This window comes from Eulemur rufifrons, chromosome 7, assembly GCF_041146395.1.
Source record: "Eulemur rufifrons isolate Redbay chromosome 7, OSU_ERuf_1, whole genome shotgun sequence".
Classification (NCBI taxonomy): Eukaryota; Metazoa; Chordata; class Mammalia; order Primates; family Lemuridae; genus Eulemur; species Eulemur rufifrons.
Genome location: NC_090989.1, coordinates 124,458,783 through 124,484,848, shown reverse-complemented (window position 1 = coordinate 124,484,848; position 26,066 = coordinate 124,458,783). Strand labels below are relative to the sequence as shown.

General features: G+C 34.6%; 1 protein-coding gene across 2 annotated transcripts in view; it reads right to left on the bottom strand.

Moving 5' to 3' along the window:
- PIK3R4 (phosphoinositide-3-kinase regulatory subunit 4) overlaps positions 1-26,066 on the bottom strand; it is a 64,217-nt gene that overhangs the window by 16,248 nt on the left and 21,903 nt on the right. For both annotated transcript variants that reach the window (XM_069473253.1, XM_069473254.1), the window contains 7 exons: positions 24,716-24,889; positions 13,384-13,529; positions 11,337-11,540; positions 7,178-7,379; positions 5,147-5,334; positions 3,772-3,982; positions 1,310-1,475 (listed from right to left, as the gene is read on the bottom strand). In XM_069473253.1, the coding sequence (XP_069329354.1) occupies positions 1,310-1,475; positions 3,772-3,982; positions 5,147-5,334; positions 7,178-7,379; positions 11,337-11,540; positions 13,384-13,529; positions 24,716-24,889 (1,291 nt within the window). The remainder of the gene's footprint in view (positions 1-1,309; positions 1,476-3,771; positions 3,983-5,146; positions 5,335-7,177; positions 7,380-11,336; positions 11,541-13,383; positions 13,530-24,715; positions 24,890-26,066) is intronic.

Sequence of the window (26,066 nt, the reverse complement as noted above, 5' to 3'; positions counted from 1 at the left end):
CGTGAACATGTTTTCAGTTGTTTTGGGTGTATACTTATGAGAATTATGGGGTCATATGGTAACTCTTTACCATTTTGAAAAACTGCCAAACTGTTCTTTAAAGTTGCTACATTATTTTACATTCCCACCAGCAATGTATAAAGCTTCTAATTTCTATGTAGATGAGATTCAATTTTGATTTCTAGTAGGCTTCTCTTCAGACCAAACTAGGCAAAGAACAAATAAGAATATGATAGAATGGGGCGGGGGTATGTGTATGTGTGTATAGAGAGAGAGAAAAGGGCGTGGCAGACCGACTGAAAATTAAGTAGGTATATAACTATAAATCTAGAATACTTATAATAATATTTATCAAAATCACACCATGTATATTTAAAGTTTTAGGGATTTCAAGTCATAAATTATCTCTTTCTTGTCTAAAGCAATGGGGCAATGGTACAGTATTTGTTTTCCTTACATAGCTAGTCATTCCATCATTGACTTTTCTCTTGCTCGTAGTCCATCTAATCCATTCAACAAGTCTGGCTCTGCCACCAAAACATCCAGAATCTAATCATTTCCCACTACCTCCCTGCTACAACCCTGGCCCAAGCCACCATCTCTTACCTGAATTACAGTACTAGTCTCCTAACTGCTTCTGCTCTGCTCCTCTTCAGTCTGTTTTCAATACAATAGCCAGAGTAATTCTGTTTTCATCTAATTCAGATCATGTCTCTCCTCTGCTTAACTCTCCAAAGGCTCCCCATCTCACTCACAAAGTCCTTTACAATAGCCTATAAAAGGCCCAATCCAATCTGATCCCTTACCCTTCCCTCTTGCTCACACTGCTCCAGCCACACAGACCTTTCTGCTGTTCCTCAAACATGCCAAACATGTTTCTTCCTCAGGGCCTTTGAAATTCCTGTTTTCTCTGCCTGGAAATGCTCCTCCACAAAACAACCACATGGCTCTTTCCCTCACTTTTTTCAATTCTTTCCTCAACTGTCATTTGCTCTGTGAGGCATTCTGTGGACAGTTCATTAATATTTAAAATTCTACTCTACCCTTACTGTATTCCCTGCTCCTCTTTCCTGCTGTATTTTTCTCCATAATGTTTTTTTTCCATCTAACACAATGTTTCACTTATTTGTACTTTTATCATCTCTCACTTTCCATGAGAAGGTAGGCTCCACAGAAGAGGGATTTTTGTCCAATTATCATTGCTATATCCCTGCCACCCAAAACAAGTGCCTGTTACAGAGTAAGAACTCAATAGTAAGTATTTGTTGATTTGAATGAATGAACTGATCCAGTCCTGAGCATATGTTACCTGGTGGTGGTCGTTTTCCCCTCCATCTTTTGGCTGTTCCAGATTTTCACTGTGCCATCGTTTGAACATGTTGCAAAAAGTGAGTGTTCATCAGAGACTCTAATTCGATTCACGGCAGATTTGTGCTCATGAAGATGTGCAACCAATAGCCCTTTAGGACGCCACCCTAAGGTAAAGCAAACGAGTGTATCTTAAATTGTAATTTATCTCTCACTCATCCCCAAGTTACAATCACCAACAACCACCTTGAGAACAATTATTAAGGACTAAATAATTAAAAGGTATCAATAGCTAGCTAATACAGAGTGGTCTACTAGACCAAGACACATTTATTAAGACATCAAGATAGCAATCAAGTCTTGCTCAAATAGCTTCAGAAAGACTGCACCTGGGCCCCTTCTCCAGTATCTGACAAGGCAAACCAGTCACTTGCTACCCCTAAAAACCATGACTGCTGACTCAGCAGCATGAGGTAACGATTACCCTAGTGTGAGGGAACATGACAGTCTCAAAGACCCAGTTCCACCATACCATAAATGTGTAACCTTGGGCTATTTATTTAAATTCTTTGAGTTTCATTTCCAAATGTAAAATGAGGAGTATATTACTTAATCCAAAGGGTAACTATATGGATAAGCAAGACGTAAAAAAGAGTGTAAGACTGTTCCTAGCTCACAGTAAACATGCAAATGTTGGTCAATTGCCTCCCTACCTACAATCATTTATTCTGTGATATAAACATGTTAGTAAAAACGGTATTATAAATTACAACCCCAGAATGTTCATGTTCTGTCCAGTACTTTATGATATATAACCTTCTATGTTCTGTTATGTATATTCTTGTGTATTAATTTCCTATAATAAATTATACATTCCTTGAGGCCAGAAACCATATCTTATGCATTCTGAATCATTCACAATACCTAGCATAGAACCCTGTGCATAACTGTCTTCAGTGTCTGATGAATAAATTTTTTTGTATTATACTAATGTAACATTTCATTATATTTAATATTATTCGACTTTAAAATAAAACAGGCAGCTATGCTGAAACTCATATTGTATTAGGAGTAAGCATTGTGCCTAATAAAGTGATAACAATGCCATTTTAGAAATGATTTCTTTTTACTTAGAAACAATAATGAAACCAAGACTACTGCCAAATCTGGCTTACTCTAAGACAAAAAACAAAACATTTCCCCTTGGATCTCTAGTTCATGTGTGGGAACAACAGCTGAATGTGCTTTTTAAGGACAAAATGCTGAATTTGAAAGTCATCAAAACCACTCTGTCAAGAAGTCTAGATAATCTACCAGCTAGGTTGAACATTTCCCTCTAGAGAAAATCAATTTCACACAACCACTCAAGTATGAAAAGAAAAAAAAGCGAGAGTCCAACAGTCATTGCACATTTCTTGAACCACAAAATTTGACATCTTTTCTGTGATTTACTAAATAAAACGTGTAACTCCACTAAGTATAAAATGTCACTTATAAAGATAGATTCTATCATAAAATAGATAGTTTGTGGTCAACTTTTTTCTTTATTTAAAGCAGGGCCAGTAAATAATACTGACTTATACCACAAAAACAGCTTAAACAATCCAGGATATTTATTTTAGTAAGAAAACTTAAGTGACTAGAGATGCCACTTGCCACTTAACAATATTAACCAGCATCTTTCCGAGTCCACATCAGAGGCCCACAGGAATTCATATGACTTTTAAATGTCTACACATAAGCACACTATGAATTTCTTCTCAGAGAGTTTAAGTTAAATTTGTTATTAAAACGTAAGTACAGAAACTCATACAACTTTTTTTTTTTTTTTTAGAAATCTACAAATCTAATATCAAAGACTAGCTCTGCCACATTACACTGGGCAAGTCTGTCAAAATAGCTGAGCCACATTTTCATCAAGTATTTCTAAATTTCTTTTAAATCTCCTCAGAATATAGAACCATATCCCCAAAAATCTTAATGTTGATAATCATTAAGTGGTGGGATTATAGGTGATGCTGTTTTCTTTTTTAAAATATTCATTATTTTCTAAATTTTCTACCTTTTTCTTACGAAATATTAATAGATGCATGTTAAACTGTCCAGAAATTAAAAGCAAGAGTTTACTCCAAGAAGCCTGACATTCAATGAGAAAGTGGCATGTTACTAGGCACGTAAGACCTAGTACTATAAATGGGAAAAATGAAGCACAGACAAGACTAAATTATTAAGTAACCAGCCTAAATATGACACAGCAAGTTGCCCCCAGAACTAAAAAGATCCAAACTCCACAAATAATGACTTAAGATTTCTCACTTATGACAATACTTCTTGCTCTGGGTTTCCCAAACGACAGGTTTTTTCTTACTTCCTTTGTCTGGTAATTAAATATCAGTTTCCTCCCTTAGATTCTAGTCTCAGGCACCTAGTTGGACTACAACTACCTATCAGTAGAACTTGTACCAGGTGGTGGTGGTTTGCTCTCCCATTCAGCATTTTCCATCATTTGCTTAGCTATCCTCTCAGCATTGCACTGCTCCCGCTTTTGTTGTATAAGCTGCTGAAGTTCAGTTTTACAAGTTGTGATCCGAATCTGGTAAGTAGATGGTAAAATTGTACTACTTAAAACCTGTATTACTGGCTTTTTATTCTGGACATTCATCACTTCTGAAACCTGCAAAACAAATAGAATTATAGGTCTTCATGTCATAAGCAAAGTTAACTTGAAGACAAAAATATACCCATGTTCTATCTGTGCATTATATCAGCTTTTTGTCCATATTAATGTACCATTTTTAAAATCTATTTAAATAAATGACATTTTCTCAAGGAAAACCTAGTCAAAATAAAGTTTAACCACAAATGCTAAAACTCTAACCTCTACATTTAGATAAGAAATTTATCAGCATAAAAACAATATTAAACAAAAATTCTCATTAATTTAAATGAAAAGAAGAAATGGAATTTCAATTTCATCAGTCTGGTTCAATTAATATTTTCATTTAAGATATGATTGGCTAGGGAAGAGTTACCTTACATTTCAAACTAATTTCAAATACAGATGCTCCCTGACTTACAATGGGTTATATCCCAATAAACCCATCATAAGCTGAAAATATCATAAGTAGAACATGCACTTAATACACCTAATCTACCAAATATCACAGCTTAGCCTAGCCTACCTTAAATATACACAAAACACTTACGTTAGCCTACAATTAGGCAAAATCATCTAACACAAAGCCTATTTTACAATGAAGTGTTGAGTATCTCACATAGTTTATTGAATACTGTACTAAAAGTGAAAAACAAGATGATTATATGTAGAAAAGCACAGTTGCCACTGAATGCGTATCGCTTTCACACCACATAAAAGTACAAAAAATCATTAAGTCAAATCACTGTAAGTTGGGGACTCTCTCGGTTTGTCAAAATCATCATGCATTTATCATACATAGCAAACTCGGGACATCTTCCCAGAAGCGTTTTTGCTATTTTACAAATATAACTATATTATATTGGAGGAGGAATTAAAAAGATTTAAAAGGTCCACTATAGCCCAATTATAATCACAGTTCATAATAATGTCTTCAATCCACAATTTCAGATCACTTTTATTGGCAAGTACTCTAAAATGAGACCTTTTTGGTATTTTTAATAACTAGATTTCCCCTTGGCTATAAAATTAAAGATAAACGTGTCTTAGAAAGAAATATGTCCTCCCTAAAGGACAAGTCACCACATTGATTTATCCATTATAGTGCACAATCTTTAAACATCCAAAACAGCACAATGGGATTCAAAGACACGAAAAGGACTACTGCCTAGGTAATAGTACCTGCGGAGAAGTTGACAAAGGGACACAAATGCCAGCAGAAGACTCAGAACGAGGAGGCTTCCCGGTCTGAATTGCTTCTTGGTCACTCCCTTTAGGTAGGGCTTGTGGGATGTTTGGTGGCTCCAGTGACCCAAACATGCTTTTCCATTCTTCATTTACATTTGAATCTTGTTTTACATGTTTTCTGGCTATGAAAATACATTCAGAATAGTTAGTCTGAAGGTAGCCTTTAAAATCAGTATGTGCTTTTCTGGCCTTTGGGGCAGTGGCGGGGAAGCAATGGACTTCACATCCTATTTGTTCCTTAAGATTTCCAATTTATTCATATTTATATATCAACTCATTAAGTCTCACTTCATCTCTATGGCAGATGGAACAGATGTGCTTTCAATGGTGTTAATAATTAGACCTAATTGAATTCTGGTTTCCTGAGGCTAGCTCAATATCAAGTAACCACTTTATCTAAAGAAGTGACAATAAAAACCTCAAATGTCACTGACCACATTGCTAAATATGACCTCTCCATTTCCAGGATCAATTACTTTGGAAACAAAACAACAACAAAAAGGAAAAAAAAAAAACCCAAAACAAAACAGAAGAAATTAAATAATCAATTGGGATATAGCTACCTCCTTACTATACAGACAGATAAGAAAGTCTTTATTTTTATCTTTGTCCAATTACAAAAAAAATATAAGTAACACAAAGTTCCAGCACTACCAAAATATAGCATGAATTGTTCCCATAATTCTAATAGCCTGATGCATAGTTCTCCAACTTCATAAACCTCATAGACTATATTTTAATAATATACTATTATCTTGAAAAATAAGTACTATTTCAAGACTTGCTTTTTCCCCGTATTTAACTAAATACTTTGAACATTTACATAACCACTCCTCTATTAATGAACCTTTAGATTATTTCCTTTTTTTCCACTGAGAACATTTTTACATACATTTCTTCACATGGCTGTCACTGCTTCTTAGGATTAATTTCCAGAACTGAAAACAGTGAGTCAAACAGTAAGGACATTTTAAATTATAGTGACTAATGTCAAACTGCCTTCTAAGAAGAATATGTTCAATTTATAATCTCACTGACAGTGTATGAAAATGACTATTTCCTTGTAGCCTTGCCAACACCAGGTATCATCAGTCTCTGCTAATCATATAGGAATAAAATGGCATCTCTCAGTGTTTTAATTTGCATTTATTATTTGACTTTTCATATATATGCATTTCTCTTTTTCTATCAGTCGTATGTTCAAATACCCTTTTTCTTTTGGGGTGCTTGCTTTTTTCTTATTAATTTGTATGAATACTTTATATTTATGGATGTAAACCATTAAAAATTATGTTACAAATATCTTATCCCAAATTTGGCAATTAGAGGCTTATTTTAAATATAATTAATTAACTGCCCTCAAAAATCTGATGCTGTAACAGAGGAATTTTTAAAGGCATGTACTTTGCAGTGAATATATCTACAAAAGGGGTACATATAAAAACCTCATACAATCAATGTCAGTGTCACAAGAGCTAACGTTTCTAAATATCAAGACTGCAAATGGTTAAGGCTTCTCTAGTCTCTACTCTTTTGTATTTCATTATTAGTAGGAAAACCACTTTTAAATTCATTAGGTATTATGTACTAATAATAAACCACAAACCTTTCTCTCTTTCTATATAGACTATTGCCTTTAGATTGGTGATTTAAGGATTAGAAAAACAGAATTCCATCTTCAATTATATACCTCCACAGTGGAAACATGATTTTATTATAAGCCTTTGGAATTAAGCCGTGGTTTGTCACAAACAGAGCTGTGATTTTGGCAGGTTACTTAATCTCTTAATTGTTAGTTCACTTCCCCACTTCTCCTCCCCAAAATCTTCCTCCTAAGTAATGGAGTCACTACTATATTTGAAAGTTCTGTATTTGAGAAATGGGGCTTTTTATTATTAATTAGCTAAAAAACAGCCTTATGAAATAACTAATAAGCTAAACACACAGACAAACAAATGTACTAACCCCGTTTGTCATCTGGTTCTTGTTTGGTTTTAACAAGATCAACTTGTCTCCCAGTTATGCCTAAGGCTGCCAAGTCAATAACACCTTTCTGACTACTATCATGAAGATGGCTCTGGTCCACTATATTGGCCTTTGCTTTATTAGATTTCATCATGAAGTCTTTCAGTGCCAGAAGTTTGTCTTCCTCTTCTTCTGTCATTCCCTAAATCCAAATAAAACCATATATTTTAGGTTACTCTCACAAGCAATAACAACAGGCCTCAGAATGACTAACTAAAAGGTCAAACTACCCAATTTAAAACTGAAAGAGAATGCAAAAGGAGAAATTTATATTTAATGAGTATGTGAAGGCACTCTATGATATTTAAAATGTTTTACACAACTCAGGAATTGATAGGAATGCTGGCTGAATTGCAAATTTAAGCAATACACCCAGTACTGTTCTAGGATAATGGCTGGAGTCAGACTACCTAGGTTCAAATTCCAACCCTATTACTTACTATCTGTGTGACATTGGCCAAGTTACCCATTTTCTTGGTACCTCTATTTATCTATGTAATGAGGATAATTACTATCACCCATCTTATAAAATTATAGTGAAATTTTTTTTTTTCTTTTTTTTTTTTGAGACAGTCTCACTTTGTTGCCCAGGCTAGAGTGAGTGCCGTGGCATCAGCCTAGCTCACAGCAACCTCAAACTCCTGAGCTCAAGGGATCCTGCTTGTCTCAGCCTCCCAAGTAGTTGGGACTACAGGCATGCACCACCATGCCCAGCTAATTTTTTTTTTCTATATATATTTTTAGCTGTCCATATAATTTCTTTCTATTTTTAGTAGAGATGGGGTCTCGCTCTTGCTCAGGCTGGTCTCAAACTCCTGAGCTCAAACGATCTGCCCACCTCGGCCTCCCAGAGTGCTAGGATTACAGGCGTGAGCCACCGCGCCCAGCCTATAGTGAAATTTTAATGTGTTAATCCACCTAAGATACTTGGCACACTGGAAACTGACAAATACTAAATAATTAATTTAAATAATTAATTCAATGTGCAACTTAAATATTAAGGTAAAAGTGGCAGTTCTGCATTTTCCCCTTTCCAACCATCCACAGAATCCTCTAGTACCTTATTATTATGCAAAAGAATAAAAAAACATTCATTTAACACAATGGCTGTTCCCCTGGGGCCTCAATCTGGAATCCCACTAGAGTTTAAAGTAACATTCACAATTCTCAAGGCACAGTATGATACAAACCAACCCTAAAAACGTAGAAAGCTAAAAAGCAAAATAAAATTGCGTTAAAGTACAAGAATCATAGAGGGATCCTTGACTAAATTTTTTCCCCGTGTTCACCCACAATTCTTGGTTTATGTTCATCCCTCCTAAAATTCACTTTACATAGACAATTTTGTTAGTCTATGTTTTAGTCCACAAAAGGGACGGCCATAGTAAGGGCCATAAAAATGAATGAAGTACTGATACATACTACAATATGTGGAACCTTGAAAACATTAAGACCAGTGAAAGAAGCCAGACACAAAAGGGCACATACTGTGTGATTCCATTTATATGAAATGTCCAGCTTAAGCAAATTCATAGAGACAGAAAGTAGATTAGTGGTTGCCTACAGCTGGAGGGAAGGGAAAAGGAATGACTGCTCATAGATACAGGGTTTCTTTTTGTGGTGATGAAAATGTTCTGGAATTTAACAGTAGTGATATGGTTGCAAAACTTTGTGAATGTACTAAAAATCAATGAATTGTATACTTTAAAAGAATGAATTTTATGATAGTGAACTGTTTCTCAATTTAAAAAGTAATCTTAGGACTGTACCATCAGAAAAAACAAAAACAAAAACAAAAACAAACCACATCTGACAAGGACATGACAAGAAAGGAAAACACAGAACAAGCATTCTGTCAATGACAGAAAGCATATACCATGGTGGTCCCATAAGAATATAATGGAATGGCCCTACACAGGTGCACCATTTTCTATCTTTTATATTATATTTTTATTGTATCTTTTCTATGCTTAGATATGTTTAGATACACAAATATTTATCATTGTGTTACAACTGCCTACAGTATTCAGTATAGCAACATGCCATACAGGTTTGTAGCCTAGGAGCAATAGGCTATATCATATAGCCTAGGTTCATAGTAAACTGTACCAGGTAGGTTTGTGTAAATACATTTTATGATGTTTGCACAGCAATGAAATCCTCTAACAATGCATTTCTCAGAACATATCCCTGTTGTTAAGCAATGCATGAGTGTACCAAGTTTATGGACTGGAAGAGTCAATACTGTCAAGTCTTCTTAATGTCAAGACTTGTAATGTCCCTGTCAGTTGGTTTTTTGTTTATTTGTTTCTGATGGCACAGTCCTAACATTACAAGTCTTCTAAAGTCATTATCACCAAAAACAACATAAAACAAAGGAATATTTGTTCCCCTTTTGGAATCAGATGAATGAGGGGATAAATGACAGACAAATGAATATGCTAAGCACAGACATTTCAGAGGAATATGAGTCAGTGAGTTTTAGTGATTTTATCATGGCACCCAGTAGAGAGAGCCGGCACTGAGGGAGCAGCAGCAGTTTGAGGGCTTCGGAGAAGAACAGGAAGAAGCAGAAAGTATTAACAGAAAAGCTATGGAAACCACTCCTTCCCACTCCCTTGTACCCATGGCAGTGGCAAAACCAACACTTTAGCGCAAGGTGAGAAGAAGGGACAAGGGGCTAGAGTGGCTCCATGAGGTAACTAATGACTTATAAAGAAAAGCAAATTTCAGGATGGAGGCTTTTAAATTAATATACAGGATTGGTATGGGAGAAATAAATACAAAGAGTCAAAATATCCAAGCCTAAAGAAATATAAATTAGATTGGGATAATTTTTATTGCATGCCAAAATCTTTTTCATAAGGGTTACTTAACTCAGGAGAAACAACAAAAAATGTCACTCAGAATCGAATTTTACATAAATTACTTTCTAAAATATAAAACACATCTGATGTACAAGCCAAGGTTAAAAGAAAACCCAAAGAAAAAGCTCTTCAAAAATTCAAGTCACATCAAATCAAGTCTCCAAGAATATAGGAAACTGAATCACTCTCCTGGAAGAGACACTCAGAGGCAACCATAACCTCTAGGCAAATCTAGATCTAAAAGAACCAAAATGGTTATCGACCAGTCTCCCATGGAGCCTGTTCCAATGTTCAATCACCCAAACCAATGTTCAGGCATCAAACAGCACTAGATACTCAGTGACAAGTAAAATACATCAAAGGATTTACTTCTTAAAACTTACAAAATTGTCTGTCTGCAACTGAATGTATTTTCTCATCTTTTCTTGTTAGACAAGAGATGACTGACAAGCATTCTCTTTATAAAAACTTTCTGCAGAATTAAAGAGTCATTAACGTCCCTCAGTATTTGCCTTACGGTTGATGAAGCATATACTCAGCAATTGTATTCTTTATTTCTAACATCATTTTTATTCGTATCTTGACTTTTCTAGATCCCACACATCCCTCATAAAACAGGATGCTGAATTTGGACTTAAAACTTCTAAAGAGGCTTTACCAATGCCAACTATAATAAAAAAGATTACTTCCTAGTTCTAACACAATTTGTTAATTGATCCAAATTTATAGGCTTTTAAGATACAGCAGTAAGCTGCCGGTTTATTCCACCTAAGATGCATTATAAACTCAAGTTATTTTAGCTGTTTGTATGTAGTGAGAACTCAATAAATTTGGAATGAAATGAACCAGGACCTTTCTATATTGCATCTGTGCTTTGCAACATTTCTACTGGCTGAATTTCCTATTTTCGGTGAAATATGGAATTGAATGAAAAATATTACTTAAATCTAAGGTTACTTCTACTCTCTTGCCCTTATTTATTTAGCCAGTAATCACAAATGAAACTTAATAGGTCTCCCATGATTCTTTATTTAGCTCAACTAAATGTCTTATCGTCATCCTCGTATCCTTGCTTGGATAACAAACCAAATGCATAAAATGTCTGCCATATTTATTTCCTCATTTTTCACAATGTAATACTAATCAATAAAAAATATTTTAATAGCTAAATGGATACTTCAATATTTTTGAGATCTGCACTTAAACGTAAGATTTCAGAAGGGTGATACAACCTGTGAGAGCAATTTCTTCAGAAGCTGTGCTATTGCAGGATCCTCAGGTGGAGGGCAGTCAGGAAGAGACCCATTTCGTTTCTTCTGACGCATGTGAAGATGTCTGAACAAGCTAGTAATATCTTTAGACCGCAAAGCATAATCAAATATAGAACGACTTACTGGCTCTTTTAAAACACTGAGCAGAACAAGTTTTCTTTCAATCTATATTAGAAAAATAAAAAGAATCAGCCAAAAATATAACATATAGTACAGTTGCTTTCAAGTTCAATAAACCAATCATGAAAAGTTAACACAGACATTTATTTTCTAAGAAAATGAGAGAGATCAACATCTGCAATTTTTGTGTAGAAGGAAAAAAGAATACTAGTGAACTTTAAAGAGGTAAGGCATTTCTTACTTTTCATTGTTAGCACTAGAGGTCACATCTATATCTATCATATTGGAAGACTAATAAAACTACCTATGCCAGAAATTTTAGAAAAAAAGAGAGCCTTTTCTAGATCCCAATATGTCAGATGACATCACAGATCTAAACGGTACCTGCAGTTCACAGGTCTAACAATAAGTAGCTACTGATTCAGAAAAGATGCTCAATAACCACAGGTCTTCCTTCAGTCATCACGTCTTCCCAATGGATTCAACCACTGAGAAGAAATATATTACTCTCTCCACAGAGTTTATAGAATCCTTCTTTTTATTATCCAAAAGAATATTTTCCTCATCAATGACTATATAATAAAATAAATGAGCACGACTAACAGTAACCAAGAGGATTTTCTTTAGATACATTAATATTTAACTACCTGGTGAGTTGGCCAGTGAAAAACAGCATAAAAGGTTATCTTTTGTCTAATCCAAACTAGACAAAGATAAGATTCATGAAATAAATGGGTAATTAGCCTTTTAACTCCTGATCCTGACCTTCCAAAATATAAAACAATGATAAATGCAAAAGTTTAATGAACTTCTAAACAGAATACCTAGTCAAAGGAGTCGGTATCTCTAGATCTAATTTCCAATGACCCATAAATAAGTATTTGTTTAAAAAGGCATTTTTTCTGGTAGTTCCATCCAACTTTCATGTATATATAAATTGTTCTTGGGGGTAAAAATAAAAAATTCTATAAATTCTATGAAATAAAGAATGATGATCCCTAGAAATCAATGACTCTATAAGGAAAGTAAGGACTGAGGGTACAGCCAAAGCTTCCTAGTTTCCAGACTTTGGCCAAGGCATTTTCTCCAACAAAAGGGAAGGCACATTAAGATACAAAGGTAGGAGAAAGAAAGGCATGTGAATTTCCAAATGGGAAATGGAGTTTTGATAAGAAAAATTAAATTAAATTAAATTAAAAATAAAGAGAGATTTCATATTATTATAACAGCCAGAATCATACTTTAACATTTCATTCAATTTAAATATCTATTTTGATAGTTGGCTGTCTAGCAAGATGAAGGGTCTAAACACTGACAAGCCAGGTAAATAAAATTTGGCTTGTATAAACCATAGACCCAAAGATTATTATCAAAAATTGTATTGCTCAGAGGTAAAGGGCAGGGGGTTGGGGGGAGGAAGCTGTTAGATTAAAAAAGAGAAGAAACAAAATCAGTTAGTGGTCCAAAAAAAAAAAACCCCACAAATATTTGAAAAGGACTCTTGCTAATATATTATAAATGATGCCTTTGGCTGAAATCAGTTATACTTTTTACAATAAAAAGCAGAGATCCACCAATATATATTTCTGGTGGGTTATATTTTCCTTCAACAGCAAATGCTTTACAATAGTACATAAAAGAAAAATAAAATATGAACTGTTGCATGCTATATTAGGCATAACATGATATATAACATAATATTCTCTTGAACTTTTCTCACCTTCAAAGTTGCTTGGTCCATTAACGTTAACAAGTTTGAAAGGAGTATGAAAATGCTATAGCCCAATTTAAATCTCTAAAAATTTAAAGTAAAATAGGACTCTCTAAACATTTTTTTAAAGGGACACAGTTCAGAAGGAGGATTGACTCCAAGTTGGAACATGTATACCTGTATTATTGGTTGGGTAATATATGGGTCAAGATAAGGCATCAGTTTACAGTAGACATCAGCTGTACTTATTTGATGGGCTACCACTGTGATAAATCCCACGGCACCATAGCGTATCCATAAATTAGGATGACACAGGAAGGGGGCTAAAGAGGGGGAAAAAAAGGTATATTTCAAATAAGTTAATTTCAAACTATCAGGATAAACAAATTTTCACCTTATAATTGAGAAAGCCACAATGTTACTATCAGATGCCTTGACATACTCAAATACACTGAGGTATAAACTCAGCCAAGTGAATACACTATTATTATAATATTCTCTTATCATAAATGTCAGTAATACTATTAAAGAATAAAAAGTTACCTCTTTTCTGAGGATTTAAAATTTATATTTTTTTACCTGGGGCTAAAAGTAGATAGGCACCTACTTATTTATTATACTAGACTTAAAACTATTATACAGAAACATAAAAAGTCCCAACAATACACAGCAAACTATTACTCTCCCACTTGCACCCCCACAGAAGTTCAAAGAAATAGCATCTACCACACAAGAAGCAGAGCACTGGGGAGTTCTTACTGCTCCAGGCCATAGCCTAAAGTTTAAGGAAACAATTTGACCTATCTGACATTCTTTTTAATGTACAAGTTTGATCAAATCTAATACATAATTCATAATTTCATTTATAAGGGATTATACATGGAAACTAAAAAGGCAGGAAACATGATGCCTATTCTTAAAAAGTTCAAAATATATTATTAAACCAGAAAATTAAATGAATGTCTTTTCATCCTTTTTAACGATTTTATGTATTAAACCTAAAATCACTGATTTTAACTAATCAAATTTAGAATAATCTGATTTAGAATAAAATTTAAACTTCTAAAAGTGAAAAAAAAGCATTTGTATTAGAGCTCTGAGCATGTAAAGACAATAGCATTCAGGGGATTTTATTTCATAAGAAATTCAATAGAGAAATAAGAATGCCATCATATGCTAGTAATACATATATTTAAAGGGGAAGGAGAAAAGATTCATTCAAAATCTCTCTCTCCAGAGTTCTCACATTTCCAATTCTTCTACTTATACACAAAAAAGGTTTTGATTATTTCATGAACACCCTGCAGCTTCTGATCCATCCAAGGGCGGACTGGTATTTTCCCTTTGACGAGAGGGAAAACGAGGACTGAAAAAACACTGATTAAATTTCAGAAAGTAGCTAAACCCATAATGACTTCACAGGAGTTGGGAACTGTATTATACTGAATTATGTGCCCCAATTCTTAACCTCACTGCATTACACAATCACACTCACATACTCTGTATGCACTTGTGGTATGCAACATACTTCTGTGCTCCTTGCTTTTGGCTCAGTCATATTACTTGCTTTGGCCAATGAATATTAGCAAAGGTAACACAAGGGAAACTTGAAAAGTGCTGTATAGCTAGGTTTGCCCTCTTGTGCCTCTGTTATCACCATGGGATGAACATAACGTGGGCAGCTGCTGCCCCTACAACCAGTGCCCCAGAATGAAACAGATGAATCACAGTCACCCAGACAATCTGAAGATACACAGCCTAAAGCAAAGACACCCATACAACCTACAGACTCATAATGAGAAATTTATTGAAATATTCTGAGATTTTGTGGTTGCTGCAGCATTATTATACCAGTAAGTAGCTGACTAATACAAAGCACTTCAAATACTCAAAAAACAAGAAGCCTGAATCAAAAGAATTTCCTATAAAACAGCATACTCAATCTTTTCTGTATTCAACACATTCAAATTATCTGAAGACAAGCATGAGGGAAGTATTCATAATATCTAAGTGGGAAGAGTGCAGTTTTTAGAAGGACTGCCAGAGAAATCATGATAACCATCAATAACCCCACCACCACCACCATTCCCTTTAAGAATCATTACAACAGACAATGATAGCAGAAAGACACAGAATAGGTCATTTCAGCTTTCAATCCCTTGTAGTAAAATCAATTTTAACAACTATTCATGCATGAAAATACCATCACAAGAGCTAAAGAGTCCAGATGAGAGGTTAGAGTACTTGGGTATAGCAGAAAAATAAGAAAAGCCACCTTGAAGAGGGTAGGAAGGATAGCTTCACATTATCCACATAAACATTCCCCCAAGCCTGAGCAGCACAACACAGAGCAATACCTTCCGAAGTCAGGGAAGCAGATTAAGTGAGTATCCAACTTTGCCACAGGCCATAGCACTAAGGCCAAACCAGTAAAACCCAGGCTCTATCCCCTTCCCTTTAGTCCCAAACTCCAGGCCAGCCACCATGGACCCAGGACCCAGACCTGTCCCTGCAGACTCAGCCTTGAGACCAGCCCCAGTGCCCGGCTGGCCCCAGAGGACCCAGGCTTGAGTGGACCCAGGGTCCAGGCCCACTCCAGTAGACCCCTGCACACACCTGGGCACTGCAGGCCCAGGCTCCAGGGCAACCTCCATAGAACAAGGGCCCAGGCCCAGACTCATGCCCATGGACTCAGGCTCTGGACTTCCCCAAATGGACCTTGGCATCAAGCTAGTTCCCATGGATTTAGGACCAGACCCATCCCTATGGACCCAGGTATCAGGCCCAACCCAGAGCCAAGAAACCTCCCACAGACTTAGGCTGAAGCTAAAGCCAGTCTTTAAAGCCTAGAAAAGGTACCTACTTCTTCAAATACACAGACATCAATGCAAGGCCACAGGATCACAAATAATCAGAGAAATATAACACCATCAAAGCAACATGATAAAGCATCATAAATGGGGATCCAAAAACTGCCTGAAAAAGAATTCATAACAACCATCTTAAAAAAGCTCAGTGAGCTACATGGAAATATAGATAGGCAACTAAATGAAATCAGGAAAACAATACACAAACAAAATGTGAAGTTCAACAAAGAGATGGAAACCATAACACAGAACCAAACGGAAATTTTGGACCAGAAGAACATAATGCCTGAACTGAAAAATTTCACAGAAAGCTTCCACAGCAAAATTAAGAATCAGTGAGCTTGAAAACAAAGATAGAATTTTGAAGGCAACAAAAGAAAATCAACTCACCACATAAAAGAGAACCCTTGTATGATTATCATCAGTTTTCTCAGCAGAAATCTTTCAGGCCACGAGAGAATGGATGATATAGTCAAAGTGCCAAAAGAAAAAACTTCAACCAAGAATACCATACTCAGGCAAGGGCATCTTTCAGAAATTAAGAAGAGATAAAAACTTTCAAAACCAACAAAAGTTGCAGAAGTTCATCACTACTAGACCTGCCTTAGTAAAAATGCTAAGCGGAGTTCTTCAAGTTGAAATGAAAGAATGCTAACTATTAATAACAACATGAAAATACCAAAGTATAAATAAAACTCACTGTAAAGGGAAGAATACAGTCAAATTCAGAATACTCTTAATACCGTAATAGAGGTACATTTAACTTTTAACTCCGGTATAAAAGTTAAAAGACAAAAGTATTTAAAATACTATAGCCACAATAATTTGTTATTTAATACACAATACTTAAAAGATGTAAACTGTGACATCAATAACATAAAATGTAGGAGGAGGAGAATTTTTGTACAAGGCCAAAGTTAAGATGTTATCAACTTAAAATACAGTTATGAAAAACTGAAAAGAAAAAACCTGTAATACACATACAAAAGATAAATAGAAAGGAATCAAAGCAAAGCACTACAAAAAAATCATGAAATCACAAAGGAAGACAGAAAGACAGGAAGAATGGAATAAAGGAATTGCAAAATAGTCAAAACAATTGACAAAATGACAGTAGTAAGTCTTTAGCAATCAATACTTACATGGAAATTCTCCAACCAAAAGACACAGTGGCTGAATCAATTAAAAAACAAGACCCAACTATATTTACAAGAGATTCATTTTAGCTTTTAAGATATATATAAGCTGAAAGGATAGAAAAAGATATTCCATGCAAATAGTAACCAAAAGAAAGCAGGAATGGCTATACTATTATCAGATAAAATAAAATTTAAGTCAAAACTGTAACAAGAGACAAAGAAAGTCATTATATATTATAATAATAAAGAAATAGCCAGCCAGGCTGGCTCCCACCCATAATCCCAGCACTTTTGGGAGGCTGAGGAGGGAGAATTGCTTGAGACTATCCTGGGTAACACAGCAAGAAGCAACATCCTATCTCAACAACAACAGAAAAATTAGCCAGGCGTGGTGGCATGGCCTGTAGTCCTAGCTACTTAGGAGGCTGAGGAAGGAAGATCATTTGAGCCCAGGAGTTTGAGGTCACAGTGAGCTATGATTACGCCACTGCACCCTAACTTAGGCAAGAGAGCGAGGCCCTGTCAATCAATCAATCAATCAATAAAAGAGGGGTCAATTCATCAAGAGGATATAACAATAACAAATATATATGTGTGTGTGTACTCAACATTGGAAGACCTAAATATATAAAATAAATATTAACAGAACTGAAGAAATAGACAACAAAATATTAACAGTAGGGGACTTCAATGCCCTACTTTCAACAATGGATAGATCATCCAGAAGGATCAATAAGGAAACCGCATAAGTGGAAAACACTACAGACCAAATGGACCTCACAGGTATCTATAGAACACCCTATCCAACAGCAACAGAATATACATTCTTCTCAAGTGCACACAAAACATTCTCCAGGACAAATCATATGTTGAGCCACAAAACAAGGTTTAACAAACTGAAGAAGTTGAAATTACATCAAATATCTTCCTTGACCACGATGGTATAAAATTAGAAATCAGTAACGGGAGGAAAATTAGAAAATTCACAAATATTTGGAAATTACACAACATACTCCTTAACAACCAATGGGTAAAAAAAACTTATGGAATGCCACAAAAGTATTTCTAACAAGAAAGCTTATAGCAATAAACACCTACATTAAGGGGAAAAAAAAAAAAAGATCTCAAATAAACAACCTAATTGTATATCTTGAGGAACTAAAAAAAAGAACAAACTAAGCCCAAAGTCAGCAGAACGAAATAATAAAGATCAGAGCAGAAATAAATGAAATAGAGACTAGAAAAACAACAGAAAAAAATCAATAAAACTAAGAGCTAGTTTTCTGAAAAAATAAAATCAACAAACCTTTAGCTAGACTAAGAAAAAAGAGAAAACTCCAAATTATAAAGACACATTATAAATGGTATCACAAAAATACAAAGGATAAGAGACTACTATGAATATTACACCAACAAATTAGATAACTTAGAAGAAATGAATAGATTCCTAGAAATATACAACCTACCAAGACTGAATCATAAAGAAATAAAAAATCTGAACAGACCCATAACAAATAAGGAGATTGAATAAGAAATCAAAAGCCTCCCAACAAAGTAAAGCCTAAGGACTAAAGGCTTCATTAGTAAATTTCACCAAACACTTAAGAAAAAATTAATGCCAATCCTTCTCAAACTCTTCCAAAAAAAATTGAAGAGGAAGAACACTTCCAGACTCATTTTACAAGACCAATATTATCCTGATACCAAAGCCAGAACAGAATACAGCAAAAGAAAAAAGAAAATTACAGGACAATATCCCTGATGAACATAGATGTAAAAACCCTCAACAAAATACTTGCAAATTAAATTCAACAACACATTAAAAGGATCACACACCATGATCAAGCAGGATTTATCTCTGGGAAGCAAGATGTTCCAACATACACAAATAAGTAAATGTGATACATCACATTAACAGAATTAAGAATAAAAATCACACAATCATCTAAGTAGATACAGAAAAGCATTTCACAAAATTCAACATCCTTCAAAAACAAAACTCAACAAATTAGGTATAGAAGCAATATATTTTAACATAATAAAGATCATATATGACAAGCCCACAGCTAACATCATACTCAACACTGCATAGCTAACAGCTTTTCCTCTAAAATCAGAATAAGACAAGGATGGCCATTCTCACCACTTTTATTCAACATAGTACTGGAAGTACTAGCCAGAGCAATTAGGCAAGAAAAAGAAATAAAAGTATCCACATTGGAAAGGAAGAAGCTAAGCTGTCTCTATCTGCAGATGACATGATTGTATACACAGAAAACCCTAAAGATTCCACCAAAAAACCCGTTAGAACCAATAAGCAAATTCAGCAAGATTAAAGGCTACAAAGTCAACATACAAAAATCAGTTGTTTCTATACAATAACAAGGAACTATCCGGAAAAAAAAAATTGAGAAAATGATCACGTTTACGATAGCATCTAAAAGAATAAATGCTTAAGAATAAATTTAACCAAGAAGGTGAAAGATGTGTATACTGAAAACTATAAAACACTGATAAAAAAAATTGAAGAAAATACAAATAAGTTAAAAGATATCCCATATTTGTACATTGGAAGAATTGATATTGTTAAAATACCCATACTACCCAAAGTGAGCTACAGATTCAATGAAGTCCCTATCAAAATTCCAATGACATTTTTCACAGAAATAGGAAAAACAAACCCTAAAATTTGTATGGAACCACAAAGAGCCAGAATAGCAAAGTAATCTAAAACAAAAAGAACAAAGCTAGAGGCATCACATTTCCTGCTTTCAAAAGATACTACATAGCTATATAGTAATTACAGTACTATGGTACTGGCACTAAAAACAGACATACAGACTAATGGAAGAGAATAAAAGCCCAGCAATAAATCCATGAATTTGCAGTCAACTAATCTTGGACAAAGATGACAAGAGCGCACATTAGGAAAAGGATAGTGACTTCAATAAATGGTGGTGAGAAAACTGGATATCCACAGGCAGAAAAATGACACTGAACTCACTCCATATACAAAAATCAACTCAAAATGTATTGAACACTTAAACATAAGACCTGAAAAAGTAAAATTACTAGAAGAAAAGAGAGAGAAAAAGCTTCTTGGCATTGGGCTGAGCAATGGTTTTTTCTATATGACCCCAAAAGCACAGGGAGCAAAAGTGAAAATAGACAAATGATATTAAAACTAAAAAGCTACTAAAACTAAAACTAAAAAGCTACTGTACAGCAAATAAAACAATGAACATAGTGAAGTAAGAACCTACAGTATGGGAGAAAATGTTTGCAAACCATCATTTGATAAGAGATTAATATCCAAAATATGTAAGAAACTCAAACAATGCCATAGCAAGAAAACAAACAATCCAATTTAAAAATAAGCAAAAGACCTGAACAGACATTTCTCAAAAGAGGACAAACGGGTATATTAAAAAATGGTCAGTGTCATTAATCACCAGGAAAATACAAATCAAACCCACAATGAGATATCACCTCACACCTGCCAGGATGGCTATCATCAAAAAAAAAAAAAGACAACAAGCGTTGGCAAGGACGTGAAGAAAAAGGGAACCCTGGTACACTGTTGGTTGGAATGTAAATTAGTACAGCCATTATGAAAAACAGTAAGGAGGTTCCCAAAAAAATTAAAAATAAAACTACCTATGATCTTGCTATCTCACTACTTATGATCTAGCAATCCCACTTCTGGTTATATATCCAAAGGAAATGAAGTTAGCATGGTGAAGAGGTAGCTGCACTCCATGTTCCCTACAACATTATTCACAATAGCCAAGATATGGAATCAATCTAAGTGTCCACTGACAGATGAATGAATAAAGAAAACATGGTGTATATATACAATGAAATACTATTTTGCCTTAAAAAAGAAAATCCTGTTATTTGCAACAACATGGATGAACCTGGAGAACATTAGGCTAAGTGAAATAAGCCAGGGACAGAAAGACAAATACTATATGATCTGACTAATATGTAAAATCTAAAAGAGCTGAACTCACAGAAGCAGAAAGTAGAATGGTGGTTGCCAGGGGCTGGGAAAGAAGGTAGAGTAGAATGGAGAGATGTTAGTAAAGGATACAAAGTCTCAGGCAGGATGAATAAGTTCTGTAGATCTTTTGCACAGTATGGTGACTACAGTTAATAATAATGTATTGGATATTTGAAAATCACTGTAAGTATAAACCTTAAATGTTCTCACCACATACATACCCACACAAAAGATTATGTGAGGAGATGGATATGTTAATTAGCTTATAATAATCATTTCACAAAATATATACACATCAAAACATCGTGTTGTATACAATAAATATACACAATTTGCCAATTATACCTCAATAAAGCTGAAAAGAAGGATCACTATAATAGATACACACTGTTTAAAGACAGAAGAACAGAGAGATGTATAAGTTTATCATTTAAGTTATTAAATGTTATTAAAAACTGTTTTTCTAAGTAGTTTAAAATGCCAACAAATAATTGTTTACTTGACTTTGCTCAGCAAGGCTTTTTTATTTTTCATAGTACCAAATTCAGTTCTAGTTCTAAAGGAGTTATCCACCCAAGAAGTTATACCACACTGGGTTTATTCTATACATAAATATCATTTATTTTGACACAAAACTAAAGATTTATGAGCATCCTATATACTCATTCTGGGATCAATAACTAGAAATAGCAAGATCCAGAAAAATTTCTGCCAACTTTGAGTGAAGGGGTAAAAAAATATCTTTATGATGATTTTTGCTTTAAAATTGATGGACATCCTGGAGAGACAGGAACACTCATACACTGCTGGTGGGACTGCAAACTAGTGCAACCCCTGTGGAAAGCATTATGGAGGTATCTTAAACAGATTCAAGTAGACCTGCCATTTGATCCAGCAATCCCATTATTGGGCATATACCCAAAGGAAAAAAGGTCATTCTGTAACAAAGACACATGTACCCGAATGCTTATAGCAGCACAATTCACAATAGCAAAGATGTGGAAACAACCCAAATGCCCATCAATACATGATTGGATTAGTAAGCTGTGGTATATGTATACCGTGGAATATTACTCAGCTATAAGAAATAATGAAGATACATCTCTATGGTTCTCCTGGAGAGAGCTGGAACCCATCATATTAAGTGAAGTATCCCAAGAATGGAAAAACAAGCATCACATGTACTCACCAGAAAATTGGTTTCCCTGATCATCACCCAAATACACATCTGGGAACGACACCAATCGGATATCAGACTGAGGTAGGGGGTGGGGGGAGGGGATGGGTGTATGCCTACATAATGAGTGCATTGCGCACCGTTTGGGGAATGGTCATGCTTGAAGGTGCTGACTCGGGAAGGGGGGGGTGGGGAAGGGAGGGATATATACCTACATGATGGGTGCAACGCGCACTGTCTGGGGAACAGACACGCCTGGAGCTTTGACTTGGGGGGAAAGGCAGTACATGGGCAACGTATGTAACCTGCAATTCTGTATCCCCCATAATAATAAGATGAAATAAATAAAAAAATTTAAAAAAAAACCAAATAAAATTGATGGACATCCATTTTTTAAATAAATGAAATGCTAATTATAAGCTATATTAAATTTCAAAAATAATTTCCAGGCCGGGCGCGGTGGCTCACGCCTGTAATCCTAGCACTCTGGGAGGCCGAGGCGGGTGGATTGCTTGAGGTCAGGAGTTCGAGACCAGCCTGAGCAAGAGCGAGACCCCGTCTCTACTAAAAATAGAAAGACATTATATATGGACAACTAAAAATCTATATAGAAAAAATTAGCCGGGCATAGTGGCGCATGCCTGTAGTCCCAGCTACTCGGGAGGCTGAGGCAGTAGGATCGCTTAAGCCAAGGAGTCTGAGGTTGCTGTGAGCTAAGCTGACGCCACGGCACTCACTCTAGCCTGGGCAACAAAGTGAGACTCTGTCTCAACAAAAAAAAAAAAAATAATTTCCAAATAACTAGGCAACAGAAGAGATGTATTATGTGAAATTATAACACAAGAGTACATATATATACACACAGAAAGTTATTAAAATAAAGAGGACCAAAGTCCAAATCAAGAAAAACTCAAATTCTGGGAAGTAGGACCACTTTCACAGGAGAAAAAGAAAACACTAATGTGAGAGAGAATTCAAAAAATGAGAATGAATAGGAAAATAGGCCAAGTAGCAAGATATGTATGGTAAAGATGATAAATTTTCTCCTTACTATTATTATGACAACAGGTGCTTTCTATAACTGCCTTATACTATACAGGGCCAGAAATTCAAAGAACATCCTAATATATTTTACTATAATACTGATCAGTTTTGGTTCCCAACTCACTAGCTCCTTAAAAAAAAATGGCAAAAACTCACAGATAATGAACCCCTGAAGGTTCAGCACTGTGCAGCTAACACAAAAAATCAAAAACACTTCTATGTAATGGAGAGTCTTCCCATGATTGTGTTGCCAATATTCAACAATTTTCTATAAAATTGTGATTACTTTTAACATAATCAAAAAATTCAAACCAAATTAGAGTCAAAAACCGTAAGAATTCTAGATAGGAGAGTACAAAATAAGAAATCTACATATGCTTTTTAATTTTCCACAAATTAAAAAAAATGTGTATTTGTGCCTTCACATTTTCCAGAATTTTTTTTCTATCACTACTAGCTACCATCTAATATCTCAATGATCAAAATAAATAATAACTTCCTTGTCTTTTTTCTCTGAAGATTGCCTCAAGGAAAATCTGTTATTGAAGTCTAACCAATTAATTTTCCTTTGCAAAGCATTTAGCAGCCATTAAGTATTTTATCTAAACAGACAATTTTCTAAGATTTTATGTCCTCCCAGTACAGAGCAACTGGCAATTTTCCATTGCTTCCTTTCTTAAAATGAAATAATAATAAAATTAAATGTTTGAGATAGTGTCAATTTTAGAATTTTCCATATTTATTTGTTTGCTGTTATTCTGAATTTTAAAGAAGTTTAAAGGAAATAGATGAGTGCTATCTAGGTCCAAGTAATTAATTCCTTTTGTTAGTTCATAAAATTATTATACTAATATTGGTAACTTCAATACTATGAATTCTCAACTGTCAATCAATGCAATGACAGATGTCATAGACAATGCTCCACATCCAATTTCCAACTTGATAGTGGTTAAGTATCCAAAAATAAGTTTAATCTTCAGACCAGTCAAACCTTTATCCACATGATGTTAGAAAACCAAAAAATCTTTATTTCTATCCCAACAGTGACAAAAATAAAGTGATACTTCCCCACCCGGGCTGGAGAACCAAATGAGTCTGCTTGTCTGTCTCTCTCATACATATAACTTTATACATATATGCACATACATATATGTACACGCACACAATCAATAATAGGAACAATAAAGCTACAATTCTTACTCTATATTACCTAGAAATTTTATAAAGTTCTTCTCAAACCCTAATTTTCCCATTCTAATTTGGAGAAACAGAAACTTACCAATATCACTGGCAAATTCGTAGACATGGGGTTTTTGTAGCAGCCCTAACTGGCACATACAAGTAAGGGCATTAAGAGCTTTCACAATAACAAATTCCTCAGCATCACTAAGACCTTGTTGCAGCAGGGGCTTAAGAATTGAGGAGCTTTGCCAGCCAACATAGGCAGCAACACCTGAAAATAAGAAGCAACATTACATGATCATTCGATATCTTAAAGTACATACATCATTAAGTAAAACAAACAAACAAAAAAATAAACAAAAGCCAAGCATATTGATCAATAATCCAAGAAAGAACATTGCACTTCCTACCCAGTATAATAAATGAAAAAATTCTGGGACTCCACAGAAAAGCAAAGATCCTAAGAACTTACAAAAACGAAAACATAAGTCTCCTAAAAAGGAAGAAGAATCAGACTGGCATCAGATGATCTTCAGCAACAATGGAGGCTAGAAGACAAGAGCAAGACCTTCAAAGTTATGAAAGGAATTCTATACTCAAACTGTCAATTAAATAAGAAAATTAAAATAAGTCATTTCAAGACTGTAAAGGTTTATCTCTCATGCAACCCTTTCTAAGACAGTTTTTTGAGGATATTCCAGCAAAATAAAAGGAAGATATAGAAAGTACAAAATGGTAGATCTAACCAAAGAATTTAGGGGGAAAAGAATGACAGCTGGCAAAGATCTAGAAATCAGCCCAAATTAGAACTAAAAGCTAATTTTAAGAATATACTAAGGAGAAAAATGAAATAGATTCAAAGCAACAAATAAAATTGATTAAAAAAAAAGCTAGATATTACAGATTTTGTGAAGAAGAAATATAACTTTTCTCTCTAAAAAGAAAATGAAGGTATCAAAAATTCTAGGACAAAAAATTATTCAAGAAAGTCATGATCTAAATACGAAGTAGATTAAAATGTGCAATGTATTTAGTAACCGAAAGTGAAAAGAAAAGTAGAATCCATTTGCCTTGCTATAAGCACGCTCAAGTAGTACAGGGGTCATGGTACGGGGGTTGTGATGAAGCAAATATAATTATATATACTACTTGGCTCTACAGTCAATAAAACTTACACATTCATAATCATGTAAATCATGTAAATTTTGTTTTGAACCTTCAGAATCAGTCTATACATATAAGACTTTATTATGATTATAAAACAGAATGTTAAGTATTCTGTTCTATAATCGTAATAAACTCTGAATTCTCAACTAACCAAAGAATAAGAAGATAGAGGTGGAAAGAAAGGGGCACTAACCTTGTAGTGCAAATCAGAGGTAGAGCAATAAGAAATAGGCTTACTTAAAGCTATAAAACAACAAACTAAAAACTAAAGCACTGAACAT